The sequence below is a fragment of the Rousettus aegyptiacus genome, unplaced genomic scaffold (genome assembly GCF_014176215.1).
Source record: "Rousettus aegyptiacus isolate mRouAeg1 unplaced genomic scaffold, mRouAeg1.p scaffold_m13_p_13, whole genome shotgun sequence".
Lineage (NCBI taxonomy): Eukaryota > Metazoa > Chordata > Mammalia > Chiroptera > Pteropodidae > Rousettus > Rousettus aegyptiacus.
In genome coordinates, this window is record NW_023416288.1 from 31769780 (window position 1) to 31785934 (window position 16155).

Sequence of the window (16155 nt, forward strand, 5' to 3'; positions counted from 1 at the left end):
AGCAGGGCCTGTATTTGTTCTTGATCGTCACTGCACCCTCCCACCTTACGCTGTACCTGGCATATAGTAGGTGACAAATTAGAATCTGATAAAGGAATGAATGAATGCAGTACCTACACCTGAGCCTCTCTTGTACCTTGCCATTGTTACTTTTCATCTACTCTCAATGCCAACTCAAGCAATCAGAGTGTAGGGTGAAACAGGTAAGTATCTCCACTTCTTCCATATTTGGATTCTTTGAATATTGTAATACACAACTTGTTGGCTATTTTTTGTCCCTAGATTACATCACAAATTTGGGGTATGGGAGAGAGATGCCTTTGTTTTTTTCTAAAACAACCTTGTTTGCTCATATAACTTTTCTACTCAGAAATAATTATATTTAGTTAAAGTCAGGGACAAAATAAGAACGCTAACTATCAATGAAATCAGTCAACCTTATGTTGTAATACCATGGCTCATAAAATCATATGAGAAAATAAAGGAGTTATTTAGATTGATAAGATAGAGACAAAATAGTCTCTATCACAATAACGAAGGAGAACAACAAAATTTGAGAACTAACACTACCTGACATCAACATTTAGTACAAAGCTATAGTAATCAGGACAGTGTGGTATTGGCAAAAGAATATACAAATAGAACAATGCAACAGAGAGTCTAGAAACAAACCCATACAAACAGAGTCAACTGATCTTTGACAAAGAAGCAGAGGTTATACAATGGAAGAAAGATAGTCTTCTCAACAAATGATGCTGGAACAACTGGACGCCCAAATTAAAAATATATATATATATAAACCTAGACATAAACCTTGCACTTTTCACAAAAATCAATTCATTATGTAAAATGAAAAACTATAAAATTCCTAGAATATAGCATAGGAGAAAAGCTAGATGACCTTGAGAATGGCATAACTTTTTAGATACAATACCAAAGGCATAATTCCATGAAAGAAAGGTTAAGAAAATTCAACTTTGTTAAAATCAAAACCTTCTGCCTCTTCAACAATGGAAAGTAAATGAAAAGACAAACCACAGACTGAGAAAATATTTGTAAGACATATGTGAAAAAGGACTATTGTCTAAAATGTATAAAGAACTCTTAAAACTCAAAAATAAAAAACTAACCTGAATAAACTTCACCAAAGAAGACACTTCACCAAAGAAGACAGATCGGTGAATAAACATATGGAAAGATGCTTCACATCATATGTCATAAGGTAAATGCAAACTAAAGCAACGATGAAATACCACTCCACACCTGTAGAATGGCCAAAATCTGGAACACGGACAACAAATGCTGGTGAAGATGTGGAGCGACAGGAACTTTCATTTATTGCTATCGGACTACAGTGTGGTGCAGCCACTTTGGCACACAGTTTGGTGGTTTCTTACAAAACTAAATATACTTTATTATACCCTCCAGCAATCATGCCCTTTGGATTTACCTAAAGGAGCTGCAAAAAACTTGCACAGTGATATTTATAGCAGCTTTATCCATAAGTGGCAAAACATGGAAGCAATCAAGATGTTCTTCAGTAGATGAACGGATAAACTGTGGAACATCCTGACAATGAAATATTATTTAATGCTAAAAATAAATAAGCCATCAAGCCATGAAAAGCCACCAAGGAACCTTAAGTGCATACTGAAAGAAGCCAATCTAAAGTGAAAGAAGCCAATCTAAAAAGGCTACCAACTGTATGATTCCAACTGAATGACATTCTGGAAAAAAGGGAAAACCATGGGGACCATAATAAAAAGATGACTGGTTGCCAGGGGTTAGGGGGAACACAGGGGATTTTTAGGACAGTGAAATTACTCTGTAAAATACTGTAATGGTAGACACATATCGCTATACATCTGTTCGAACCCATATAATGCACACCATCAAGAGTGGACCCTAAGGTAAACGATGGACTTTGGGCGATAATGATGTGTTGATGTAGGTTCATTGATTAGAACAAATGTACCACTCTGGGATGCTGATGTGAGGAAGGCTGAGCATGTGTGCATCAGGGGGTGTGTGGGAACACTGTGCACTTTCAATTTTTCTATGAACCTAAAACTGCTCTAAAAAGTTAAGTCTATACAAAAAAAAAAAAAAAGTCATGAAAGATAAAGACTTGAGAAACCCTCACAAAATGAGATGAGAACAATTATTAAAAAAAGAGAGAAAATGAATAGAAAAATAGTTTATTTATAATAGTAACCAGAATCACAAGGTATCTAAAAATACATTAAACAAACCGAAAAAGCACAAGGTTTTTAAGAAGAAATTTTTTAAAAATGTATTGAAGATTTGAAAAAATAAAAGATATCCTAGGTTCATGGATGGAAACAATTATCTCCAAAATGTCTCCCATAATCTATATTCCATATATTTTTTAAAATCCCTAAAAGGGTTTCATGAGACTTGACAAAATAAAACCGAAGAAACCAAGGAAAATAAGAAGAGACTTGCTTTATCCCCATTTCCCCCTGACCACCATCAAATTCTTATTTACAAAGCTTTGGTAATTGAAACAGGCACAGAGATATATAGATCAAAGGAATACAAAGACTAGAAATAAATTCAAGTATATAAAAACTTAATAGATAGATAATCAAGTTAACATCATATCCAATAAATGCTACTGGGGTAACTGGCTTAGCATAAAAATTTGATAAGAAAATGAAAAGACAAGCTATAAACTGGGAGAAAATATTTGCCAACCATGTAGCTGACAAAGGACTGTGACCTAGACTATATAAAGAGCTCTCAAAAAGCAACAGTAAGAAAACGGTCCAATTACAAAAAGGGCAAAAGACATAAACAGACATTTCACTAAAGATGATATTCGGATGGCAAATAAGCACATCAAAAGATGTCAATATCATTAGCCATTAGGGAAATGCAAATACAAACTACAGTAAGATATCACTACATGCTTATTAGAATGGCTAAAATAAAAAAATAGTAAAAATGCCAAACGCTGGCAAGGATGCAGAGAACCTGGAGCACTTACACAGTGCTAGTGAGAATATAAAATGGTACAGACACTCTGGAAAACAGTTTGGCAGTTTCCTAAGGAAGATATAAAAAAACTAAACACACAACTGCCAAAACACCAAGCAATTGTACTCCTGGGCATTTATTCTAGAAAAATAAAGACATTTATACAAAAACCTGTACATTAATATTTGTACATGTAGTTTTATTCATAAAAATCCCAAACTGGAAACAAGCCTATGTCCTTTAATGGATGAATGATTAAACGTATTGTAGTATATTCATATGATGAAATACTATTCAGCAACGAAAAGTAATGAATTAGTGATGTACACAACAACCTCCAGAATGAATCTCCAGAGAATTATGGCAAGTGAAAACAACCACTATCAAAAGGTTTTATACTGTATGATTCCATTTACGTAATATATTTGAAATATCAAAATTATAAAAATAGAGAACAGATTAGTAATTGCAGGGGTTAAGGACGGAGTGGTGAAGGAGGAAACTCGGCGTAGCTATAAAAAAGCGACATGAAGGATCCTTGTGGTGGTGGAAACAGTCTGTATCATTGTCAGTATCCTGGTTGTGATACAGCACTATAGTTTTGCAAGATGTTACCATAGGGCAAACCGGGTAAATGGAATAAGACATCTCTGTATTATTTCTTAACTGCATATGAATGTAGAATTAACTCAAAATAAGAGAGCACATATAAGGTGCTTCCACTTTTATAAAGTCTGCACATTAATATATCATAATATAATATCTACATGGTAATAGAGAAATGTCTGGAAATATATACATAAGAAAAGAGTAATAGTGGTTATTTCTGTTGGTGATATGATGGGTGCTTTTTCAATTTCTTCCTATGTTCATACGTTACCAAAGTTTTTTCAATGAGTATGTTAATACTATAGTAGTAAGAAAAAGTAATCAAAGCTATTTTTATCATGAAAAAGAAAAGTAATACACACTCATTGTATAAATTTTTGTACTAAACATTTTACTATATTAATTCATCAAAATATAATTTTTAAAGCTGTTCAACATTCTATTACACTGAGTGCTTAATTTTACCATTTCTCTACTATGAGGACTTAAGGATTATTTTTAATTTCTTATTGTTAAAAAAAAAAAATGCAATAGTTTTCTTCTACCTGAATCTTCACATGCATCTGATTACGCCCCATAGCTGGAACCACAATTATGGAGTGATTGGATCACAGGGTTAGGGATACTGGAACATACTGAAAAATCGCTTTTCTGAGAAACTATAAATTTATGTCCCCATCATTAGTGTATGTGTGAGAGATCATTTCACTCTGTCTGTGAGAAGTTGTCAAAGCTATATTTGCATTCCAATCTCCCTGGATCAAACAAGGAAGGAAAACAGCCACACGGCTACATTAAGGCATGATAAAGTTGACTTCACATCAGTCTTCGACAGTGCATAGTCTGACATGTGTGTGACTTGCTTACTCCTCTTCATTTCCCTTCACCTGCAGAAAGTTCAAACTTCTTAGCCTGACACCCCAAACCTACTTCTTTTCACCTTGTCCGCCTGGCTGCAGTCACTCTCATCTCCTTGCCGTCCCTCACATCTTACACACACCACTGCCCAAATGCTCTTGTCTGCATGTCCATGGGGCTCAGCATCTCCAGCTTCCGGTCCTTGCTCAGAAGTCTTTTGTCAGAGGCCTTCCCACCCAAATCTGTGCTCATCAGCAACCCCCTTCTCCATCTTTCTTATCTGTATTTATTTGCTCTGTTTTTCTTCAACAATGACACACTCTAAGTTTTTTATTATTTCTCCATCTTCTTCTAGAACTAAAAAAAAAAAAAAAAAAAGTAACCTCCAAGGTACTGACACCTCAACTTGTACAGATTATAAGTTTTGTCTCCTTATGATTGCAGGAACCAAGATCAACTCTAGCACACTTTATTTCTAAGCCCTCCCTCCTACAACCTTTATTTTATATTGATATCTTTCCCCATCTCGGCCTCTGCCTATGAAAATATCCACGATCTGACGCTGCTCACTAAGGAGCCCTATTGATGCTGTGCTCTCTGTCCAATACCCTGTAAGTCAAGACTGGTGCTCCCTGCATCCTCCTCTCCACCTTTACGGCATCCAGTCTCCGTGCCCTCTCCAGCAGCCAAATCAACAAAGATACAGCATAAATATAACTGACAAATACATACTAAGATATGTGTGGTTCAAAAAATAACTGAGAGAAAAGCAAATCCTTGGACTTTCTAACTGGGAAAAGAAAGATGCAAAATATATGGCTTGTGGTCTCAAGACATTTGCATTTCATTTAGTTCGAATTTTCTCCGCTCTTTGACTTTGTCATAGTCATTCCACCTGAAAAGTCTTATTCTAGTTCAACATTATCCAAGAAGCATCTCGCTTGAATTTGTATTCCATTCAGCACCAACCTCCTCCCTCTGTACAGCAAACGATGCCTCTGTCTGACACTCCTCTCTAAGCAAGTGTTTTTCTACTTCAGTGAGTTTCCATTCCATGCTGAATTTCAGCCTCTCCTCCAAAATGTATTTGAAAGCTCCCCTTTCCTTTCTACATATGACTCCCACTGATTATTTCCTACAGGTATCAGGAATAAGATCCATGCAATCAGGCTTTTGCAAAATGACTTAATTTAAGTGTCATTCTGCAATTAAATTATTTTTTAGCAGAAACTAGTCTGAAATAAAAAATATATACCTACCTTTATGTTATTTTCCTGTTATATAGGTAATGCAATGTGTTTGCTTTCTTTTCATGTAAACTTAGACTTTTTCATGGTTGCAAGAACTAAAAACATTTTGAATTTCATTTTTCCTTGAAATATGAAATAAAGCAAGGCAGTGAATTTTTAAAGAACCATAAGTAACATCCTATGCTATTTTGATGGTAGAATAAATGATTTCGAAAATACAATGATATTTTCTTTTCTGAATTCTACACCCAAACTTCCTGAAATACACTTAACTGCTCACTACCACATGATATACGAAATATCCTCAAAGAATTAAAACCTTCCTCAGGCCCCATGAAAGACTACTTACCAGACTTCTTTGCTTTCAAAGCAATAACAGCTGCTAGCTCTCTCTGCACCTAATGAAATATTAGGGAAAAAATCAAATTAGAATAATAAAAATGTAGCTATCGAAAGTGGTACTTTGTTTTTACATGTGCAACCCAAATTAAGAGCTATTACAATTAGAGCTATGTTTGCTGCTACTGTTGTGGTTTTATCTGTTTTTAATAACATGGGAAAATCTCTGCATGAGAATCTTAGGCTAAAAATCTAGAAGAATCACATTGACTCGCTTAAAAAAAAAAAATTAGAGTTGCCGAAATGTGTATGTTGTAAAAACATTGGTGTTTTTGCCATGATGATGAGAAGATACTAAAATATAAAACTATAAAACATTCAGAAATAATGTAAATAAATTATTAAAACAAGTATGCTACCTTGGCAAAGGTGTTATTATTTAACTCTCAAAGATTCTAGTTTATACAGAAATTCTAGAACAATTAAAACAGGTGACCCTAATTTAATTGGACCTCTGCTCAAACACAAGGAATTCACTTGATGTCCGACAGGGTTACAGCAACCAGCTTAGAAAATATGGCACATAAAAGCTAGCGCTATCAACTCGTAGGGTAGGTGGAATGTGAATAGACAAGACAAGCTTTAAAACGCCCCACTTATTGGACCCGATCTTCGCTTTCTCATTTTCTCTCTCTCAACCCCTCACACACTTTGAATGCTTAAATCCTTTCCTAAAAGTCTTCTCAAAGAGGAGCATAAAACAGAGACAAAAAAGATAACCAAAGAGACTTTCTAAAGTAACATGAAAAAAAAAGTAACGAGGGTAATCTTTGGGAAATCTATGTTTGGTAGCAATAAAAAAATCCATAATGAGCAAGCTCATTCCTCTTTAGGACACAATCTTTTAAGCTTAGATGTGTGTGTGTGTGTGTGTATGTGTGTGTGTGTGTGTGTGCGCGCGCGCGCACGCATGTTTCCAGGTGTTTGGAGGTGGTGGTAGTGAGTTCGGAAGGCCTCTGCTAATTACATTTTAAAGGGAGAACATGGAAGTTCAAGGTTAAAGATTTACTATTGAAATGAATCGAGTTTATATTCATTCCATTGAAGGTGAAAGTACCACTACTTGCTAGACACTGGGGCTCCACTTAGGACTACTTTAAAAATGGCGAGGGTGTCATCGCCTTGAAGAAGGCAGCTTCACTGTCACTGCTTTACTGCCATGCTTTCCCTGCCTGGCTAGTCTGCATGTGATTCAAAGGGGTATGCTCTTGATTCGGCTGATTCTTTGATACCTTAAGACTCTCTCTGGAAAGTTATACAGTAATGAGAAGACAATCAGTCCCTCTTTAACCTTGGAAGTCTGAGCTCTGGAAATGCTCACAGTAGGAAAATTTGCAACTGAAGGATGTATGGGGAAAAAGAGGGCTGGAGGAGATAGATAGAAGTGATGAGTGACCACAGGAAAAACATTAAAAATACTTGCATGGGTAGTCAAATAAAAACAACAATAAAATAAAACCTCAATTATTGCATATTTTATGTATGTGAAATTGTTAGTAAGGTTTATTAACATCTCAGGATTGTCTTCCACCTTGTCACAAATATTTGAGGATGGGGCCAAGATATAGACTAGAAATATTCACTAGGATCTTGTCAATAGCTGCCTAATTTTATGACCTTCATGCGACAATCCCGTCATGGCTCAGAGACAGAAAGAAAGCAGAGATGGAAAAAATGACACATGAGGTAGACCACTTCATTTGCTTACAGAGGATCAAAACTAAGTCTTCCCTCTACCTTCCTCTTTCAGTTTTCCATGTCTGAAATTCTCTTGAGTATCTTCAGCTCTTCTTTCTCAAACTAGAAATAAAGCCCCAAATATAAACAGCTCAGGAAAGGAAAGCATTATATTCCTACCACTGAAAAACTGTATCTTTCACAGATTTGGTGAAGAAAGGGAGGAATAGATGGGCAAGAAAGCAATACAGCATTTTGGCGGGGGTGGGGCAGTGGGCTGGGAAGGAGATGAGCGATGACAATGAGAAATAACTGCGTAGTTTAATTTTGAAGAAACATAAGTTTAAAAAAAACATAAAGTAAATGAGATTACTCTACTGTACTACACTCACCCCCCTGAATGTCTGTAGTCAGGGAGGATGTAAAAGTGTTTTGTGCAGGGTGGGGTATAGAATAGCTTCCACTGCCCCAGGATGGAAAAGATTTTTGACAAAACCCCAAAGGTAGGTTATTCTTCCTACAAAACACAAACCACAAAGCATGGTCAAGGACACAAATTAGCTAAGATCCCATTATGGGCTCCTATAGCATCTTCAAAGCACTTTTTTAAAGCACACTGGCAATCATTTAATCATTTTCAATTCTCTGACTAACGCTCGTCCTCTGGATGGAAGCTCCACTGAGGCAGAGACCTGTTTCTCTTTTTACGGCATTATCCAGGGCAATCACCATTCATTCACTGATGCTCAGGGAGGTAGATGCATAGGCAACTTTAAAAGAAGAGGAAGGATTTAGGAGAAAGAAAAAGCTGCCTGAAAATCAAAAGAGAAGGCATTCCCCACCGATAAGGTATTCCCACGGGAATCTTCAGAATATATTAGGACTCAAGGCTTCCTTTGTAAATAACTGTTAGGTTTATATTGCAAATGAAACCTTTGAGCAACTGCAGAAACAGAAACTAGAAGTTTCTTTAAGTTAATAATATGGGACCTGGTGGCACTCAAGATTCTGTACTCCAGCACAGTCAAGCCCTCAGTGGGATGACACCTGGCCCACATTTTGACAACCTCTTCAGAGACCCTGAACAAAAACCATCCAGTTCTAAGATGCTCCTGAATTCCTGTTATTCCAGAACTGTTTGAGATAATAAACATGTGTTGTTTTAAACCATTAAATGTGTGGGTAGTTTGTTATGATAGTCTTTTGTAAGACAATGGTTATTTTTTTGCATTTTATCTACTTGTGTTGTTGGTTAACCTTAGTTTCTCTCATCATAACTGACATGGAACCTTCCTCTCAGATCAGGCTGGAGAAATGCACACACCGAGAGCCAAGAGCCATATTCTGATGTCGGCCATTTTTATTTAATGTGGGTGCTAAGCCATCACCTAGATAATTAGAAGAAACACATTTTTCTTAATCTGACAGGAAGTACCTTGGCCTACGCTGTAAACAACTAAGTCAGAATCTCTGGGGGAAAGGTGCAGGCACCAGTATTTGCTGCTGCCGTTGTTTCGCGGGTCCCTAAGTGATTCTAGGTTGTATCCGGGGTTGAGAATCATTGCTCTATTCAATAAGATACTGTAGTTTCCCCAAGATTCAACCTTTTAATCTTATAATTATTTCAACTGACAATCAATCTTTACTTTTTATTTTGTTCTCCTCTAATTCATTTGTAAAGGAACATGATCATCACTGTATTTTAGGCACAAAAAAAAAAATGATGCTATAATCCAATCAAATGGTAAGATTCAATTACCACATCAGCAGTTTGACAGACACAATCTACTGAAGTATAAGGAAAACTGCAAGGATGCTTTTTAAAGAAGCTTAACTTTAATTTAAAATATAGTTTATTCAATATAAAAAGAACTATATAGTTCAATATATATCTGTAGTTTAGGGTAAATTTGCTCCTGTAAACATCTAAATAGATGATAATTAAGGGACTGATAAGATGTATCTCAAAAATTTCCCTCATGTTGAAATGCTTGGGTTCTCTGCCTTCAATAACCAGCAAGGCTGTGCACAAAATAGACCTAAAATTTAACAGGAACAAGAGCCAATATTATTTTTAGCATTTTGTCTTCTTTCCTCTCTGGCATTATAATAGTGCCTTCAGCCTCAAAATCCAAATGCTAGCAAAGCTGTTTGCATCAATGCCAAGACTCAACAGACAACAGAAAGTGTCAAACACAAACTGAGTGACGTGGGGAAAGGTAAACCAAGAAGACATGAGCGGGCTTCCTGGAGCAAGAGGCCCTTGAAAACCAAGTGCGAAGCCGGACAGAATAAAAGTCATTCAGAGAGGACAAACCAATAGCAGCAAAGGTCTTAGCTAACCAAAGGGCTGTCTTTACAAACTAATTTTGAATAGAATCACCAATTCACAAATTTCCTAAAGGTTTTTAGTAAATCTATTAATTTTAGAAATGTTTAAATTTTATACCATGATAAAACTGTTTTAATACGTAGAACCCATTTTCTCGATTTCCTAAATTAAATCTAAGAAGAGACATGATCCAACATTCTTCCCTGTTTTGTTCCCAAATATATTCACTTATATCTCTATAAAATCTTTAGCTACCAAGGATTTTAAAAAGTCTAGGAGGGAAAAACAAATAAATATGCTTCTTAAAGTAATTAATGTACTTTTAGATAAGATGCAAAAGGAGCAGTGATGGTAGCTAGACTTTTCTCCTATAAAGGAATATCCATGGGCTAAGTAACTATTTTCTTTGTTTCTCAGAAGCCGATTTTCCTATTCCCAAGTTCATTATTTTGTGCCGAAGAGCTAACATTGCCACATGTCTGACAGAAGGATAATCCTGTGACTACCTAATAATGTCAACCAATAATCAGAAATTAAGAAAGTTATTTATATATCTGTCTAGATACTACTGCTTTCCACCTAATAGGTTATTTAACAAATAGTTGCTTTTCCAGTAATTGCTGTCACCACATCAAAGATGTGTTTGCTTAGCATGCTGGGCTGATAAAATATGCTTATGCTTACTCACCTATTTCAAGCTATTAAGGATATTTAAAAATCTCTTACATAAACTTTTTTGTTGCCTATATACTGATATGGCCTATTAATTTTATTATAACTTAGGCAAAAGCTGACCATTCAAAGATTAACATATATGTACAAGTGGCCTGAAAGCAACAAAATGGACAGGAATAAAGTCCTACACTTAGGCTGCTAAGTCTGTTATTTAAGTCGGCTACACGTACATACATCTACTTGGACAGGGGTTCACGTTAAAAAAATTCGATAGTTTTTAGATGATCACAAGCATGGTATGAGTTAACAATGGAAATGAAATTACCTAGAATGGATTATAATGTTTTTAGGAATGTAACTAGAAGAATGACATTCAGGTCACAGGCACACACAAGAATGATGGACTGAAGAAAGATCAACATCTGGGTTGTATTCGGTCTAGAATACTGTCTGTTAGGTTCATGAGGAGCAGTTCAATCCTCCTCATTTTCTTCTGAACCATTGAGATTCCATGATACCACATGCTCCAGCTTTTCACTTTCCTTTCTGGATGCTAGTTCTCTTCTCTCAAGGCTCTCCTTTCCCTCTATCTTTAGATTTTGATGATTCTTAGTGATCCAGCTTCAGCCCTCTTAACCTCCTTCTCATTCTGTTTATTCTCCCTAGGCAATTTCATATAGTCCCAGGGCTCCAAGTATGTCTACATCTCCGGGCCTTAGAGCCCCATCTCCATCTACCCCTGGACCTAAATGTCCTACTAGTAGCTTAAACTCAACATTTCCAAACATAAATTAATTTTCTTACCACCTCCCTTCACCCCATAAATCTGCTCCAGGTCCCAAACACCCAATTAATGGTATCACCATACACTCACTCGAGGTCTCACGCCAAAGAGTAAGGTATCCGTGATTTAGCTCAGACCACAATCTTCTCCTACTCAGACTGTTGTCTCTAATTTATCTCTCTTCATATTGAAGCATTCTTTCCCTACAGCAAGACTAATCACCCTAAAACATAAACTTTATAATCTTACATCTCTTGCTAAAAAATTCTTCAAAGACTCCCCCATGACACCATGACCAACGCCAATGTCTAGTATTGAATATACTGTAGTCTTCTGATCTGGTCTTCGGTATCATCTCTATCTCTATTCCTCCTCTCGAAATTCACATATTTAAAAAAAAAAAAAAAAAGACATCAATGCTCCAGCCTTAGTGAAATAGAACCCTTGCAATTCTCTGAAAAAACAATAATCTTTCTTTGCTCTAAGCCCTTCCATACGTTCTTCCTCTGTCTGGAATACCTCTCCAGCTCCCCACTTGGTGTGGCTGTCACCTACTTAGTTACTCCTTGACAACCAGTATTAGCCATGCTTATTATATTCCATCAACCTAGACCTCCATTAAACTAGCATAAAAAGGACTGATACGTTTCACCAAAAAATTGCGAACAGTGTTTAAAGTACTGGTATTTTCAGAGTTTACTTTAAAAATAAACTTCTGGATTTCCACAGAATTCTGAAGCCTTTAAAAATGTATGAAGCACAGACTTTAGTTTTAGAAATTCCCTTTGAAACTTCAGAGGCTGCAATCAACTAGCTGCGGGCTGGCAGCTTTTGACATTCGAGAGATAACTGCTGTTTTATGAATCAAGGGATCAAGGGTATGTATTTGAAAAGGAATGTGTATTAATTTTGTATTTCTGCCAAAACAAATTAGCACCCATTTAGTGGCTTAAAATGACATCCATTTATCATCTCACATTCCTGGAGGTCTCAAGTCCAGTACAGCATGGTTCAACCACATCCTCTGCTTAGAGACTCACAAGGCCAAAGTCAAGGTATGGGCAAGGCTGTGCTCATTACTGGAGATTTGGAGGGCAAATGTGCTTCCAAGTTCATTCAGGTTGTTGGCAGAACCTATTTTTTTGCATCTGTAGCACTGAGGTGTCTGTTTCTTTGCTGGTTATCACCTGGAACCTGCTCTTGGCTCCTAGAGGCCTATCTCTGGTCATTGTATGTGGATTCCTCCTCTTCAGAGCCAGAAATGCTATGCTGAATCCCTTTTGCACTTGGATTTTTTTTTTAAATCTCTTCTGGTATTTCTCTTTGACTCTCACTAGAGCAAGTTCTTTGTTTCAAAGGGCTCAGGGGATTAGACTATGTCCATGTAGATAACCCAGGTCTGTAGCCTTAATTATATCTGCAAAGTACCTTTTGCTATCTAATGTGATATTTACAGGTGTTAAGCAGGGTATTTATTTTTGGGAGACTATTCTACCTGCCATGGAATAATAACACGGGTCCTCAGAGCCTTCCTGAAGAACTGTCCCTCGATACCTTTTTAGGGCCTTATAATAACTTGTTAATAGAGTCTGGCTCTGGAACATGATTTACCTGCTATAAAATCTGTACCAGAGTTCACACACTTCTGAGTTCACACAATGGAATGAGAGGACCTGATAACCAGTCTGAATGAATTTCTAAATTGCAGCTATGTTAACCAGTATTTAATAATAATTAAATAAATTGCTATTTAATAAAACTTCATAGGTCTCATTTTATAAAATTCTTCAAGTAAGAAAATTGTGTAGTCAAATCTCAAACCCAATCTGTTGAGACCTATTCAGTAACTCGAAAGTATTTTAAGTGAAGATAATGTGGAAAATTGCTTTTTGAACCCTAAATTGTTATTTGTAATTAACATAAACTCTTAATATTTTGTCTCGAATGCTTCATCTCTCCAACATAAATAATAATACACTCTGCTATGTGAGAGTGAAATGTGATAGTGCAGGAAAAGCTTTAACAGAAAGCCTGCACGACGTAAACACTAGACAAATAGCCATTCTTACTTAGCCTTTTACCGATTTCTTACTTAGTCTTCTGAAATCAAAAACAGGGTAATAAATTAACATCTGCAAGCAAGTTTCTTCGCTCGTCTACCCATGCAAAAGTTCATCTCTGCCTTATTTACAATAGCAAAGGATTGAAAATAAGTACAATATTAAAAAACAGGGGTAATGGTAACTCTGGGGAATGGGATACTATGGAACCACTTAGGATTCACAATTACGTTTTGTCTTAGGATCTCTAAAAAGTTCTATTTTACACAGATGCACAGAGAAGCAGCCCAGTATGAAATGGTCATGGATCATCTTTCTAAAGCTCCTTCAACTTCCTTCAGATAGGATTTCACAGTAACATTTCACAAACCCATGACTGTCTGCACAAATTGATAGCTGAATGGTATATTTCTATTCTTTTTAGTTTAAAATGTCTGTTTTCTATGTGTATTGCACATCGAAAAAATTTTCTTATCTTGTTAATAGATACCTAAACACCATGATATATATTTACACACACACACACACACACACACACACACACACTTCTTCCCCTATTCACAAGGGACTTGTTGAGACATGTTTTATTCTTGAATTGGTTCTGCACACACAGCTTTCTGAACAGATGCTTTTAAATAAATGTCCCCCCATTGGGCTCATTTCAGTAGGCAAAAAGCGTGTATTATACTGCTCACCAAGACTAAAATTCTCAAGTCTAGAGTTAAATTAGATTACCACATAACCTGGGTAGGTGCAGATGGTTTCTTTGGAAGTAGAGATGATAACTTAGTGATTAATTTTTTAAAATTGTGTGTGTACAACTGCATCTTTTGGTATTTGGGGATCTACTCTCATGATGAAAAAAGTTAATTACATGTGCAATAGACATAGCACATATAAGCATTTTTTTTTTTTTTTTTTATGGACAAGGGATAGAAATATACCATTCAGCTACCTGTTCAGTTATTGACAACATAGGTTTGTTAAGTGTTACTGCAAGATTCTACATAAGGGAAACTGAAGGAGCTTTAACCAACTCTCCATATGGTCCTAGAGACCTACAACCCACAGCCAAGGCCCCTTGGACACTCTAGCCGATGTGGGCAGCTCTTAAGAACAATGCAGGAAGGTACTAACCAGCCCCAGGGCTTCTTATAAAAAACAAGAACAAGGAATACTATACCAGAAATGTGCTACAATTCCTCTAGTGCATTTCAAATGTTCCCTGAAACCAGATCTGTCTTCTTGGGTCTCAACTGACACTTTCTCTAAAGACTCAATCTACCTGGCCCATCTCCAAATCATATCATAGCCCTTAAGCCACAAGAAGAGTTGGAGCCAGGCTACGGATTCCAAGTTGGAATTTTATGTTCCCTACAGATAAAAAATATAAGGTGACAAGATGTTCATGATCCTGTGGCAGCCAGACAGAAGGTTAGTCATTCCCTGAGGGAGTAACTTACTTTTATTCTCTGAATAAACATGCTCACTCAGGTCTGTGATAGATGAAGAAAAGAAAGATAAACTACAATTCATTTCTCCATTCCCCAGAAAAGAAGGGGAAGATAGCCAGGAAAAAGGATGAGTGGAAAGTAGTATTTCAGTGTTTTTAAAAACATGTATCTAACTGTGGTAAAAATCATCACTGGGTTGTGCTCATCATGTACTAAATGTGACAGATTGTCTCCATCTTGACTAACCTAAGATTATTTCTAGACCTTGCTAACTCAGCCTATAAGTAACTCTCCAAAATTCTAACTTTTTAAGATTTATCAAAGCCAAAATTCCATGCTATTTCTGCTTCCTGGACCAGTACCAATTTGAAAGTTTCCAATTTAAAAAGCTGTCATTCTCATCTTCAGATACTACTGCTCAAAAATGAATTTATCCGATGTATCTAACCCAACTTGCAAATCATCAAGAAGGACAAACTCTAGGATTCCTAGACACTTTATATGCTGCCTGGACGTGGAAGGAGTATAAACAGTCTCATGAAAGACACATTCTTAAAGAAAATGACTGAAGCTTCAGGTGAAAGATTAGACATGGGAAAGGAGAGGAGTTTTAAATGAATGAAAGCAAAATATGAGAACAGGCAATATTAGAGGAATGGGATAGTTGACAAGACAGGAATTTTGAAATGTTTGCATCTTTGAGCTTCATAGTGTCAGGCATTCAGTGAGTGGGACAACTGGTTTTTCGTTAAGACCCAGCTCCTGGTGCCTTTGTAACCAGTATTTCCCAAGAGAACTTTCTCTGGGGAAAAGATAACTTGGGAGAAGAACCAGATAAAGGCCCATGTTAAGTGCAGGGATTAGTTAATGAAAGTAAAATCAGAATGATTTTACCTGTCAAGTAAGATCCCAAATAGGGCAAAAGTGAGAAAAAGACTCTAACTAGAAAGAATGCAAGAAATCATAAGAGAACAATTTCACAATTGGTGTGAAAACTGATAGAGTTATGTCACGATTTCTGGACACTAGGCAGAAAAAAATGTTTTTGTGAAGCTAA

General features: G+C 36.4%; 1 protein-coding gene across 1 annotated transcript in view; it reads right to left on the reverse strand.

Annotated features, from left to right (window-relative positions):
- Nucleotides 1-16155, reverse strand: part of RAPGEF5 (Rap guanine nucleotide exchange factor 5) — a 201137-nt gene that overhangs the window by 121592 nt on the left and 63390 nt on the right. The window contains exon 7 of the mRNA XM_016159524.2: nt 6067-6115. Coding sequence (XP_016015010.2) covers nt 6067-6115 — 49 coding nt within the window. The remainder of the gene's footprint in view (nt 1-6066; nt 6116-16155) is intronic.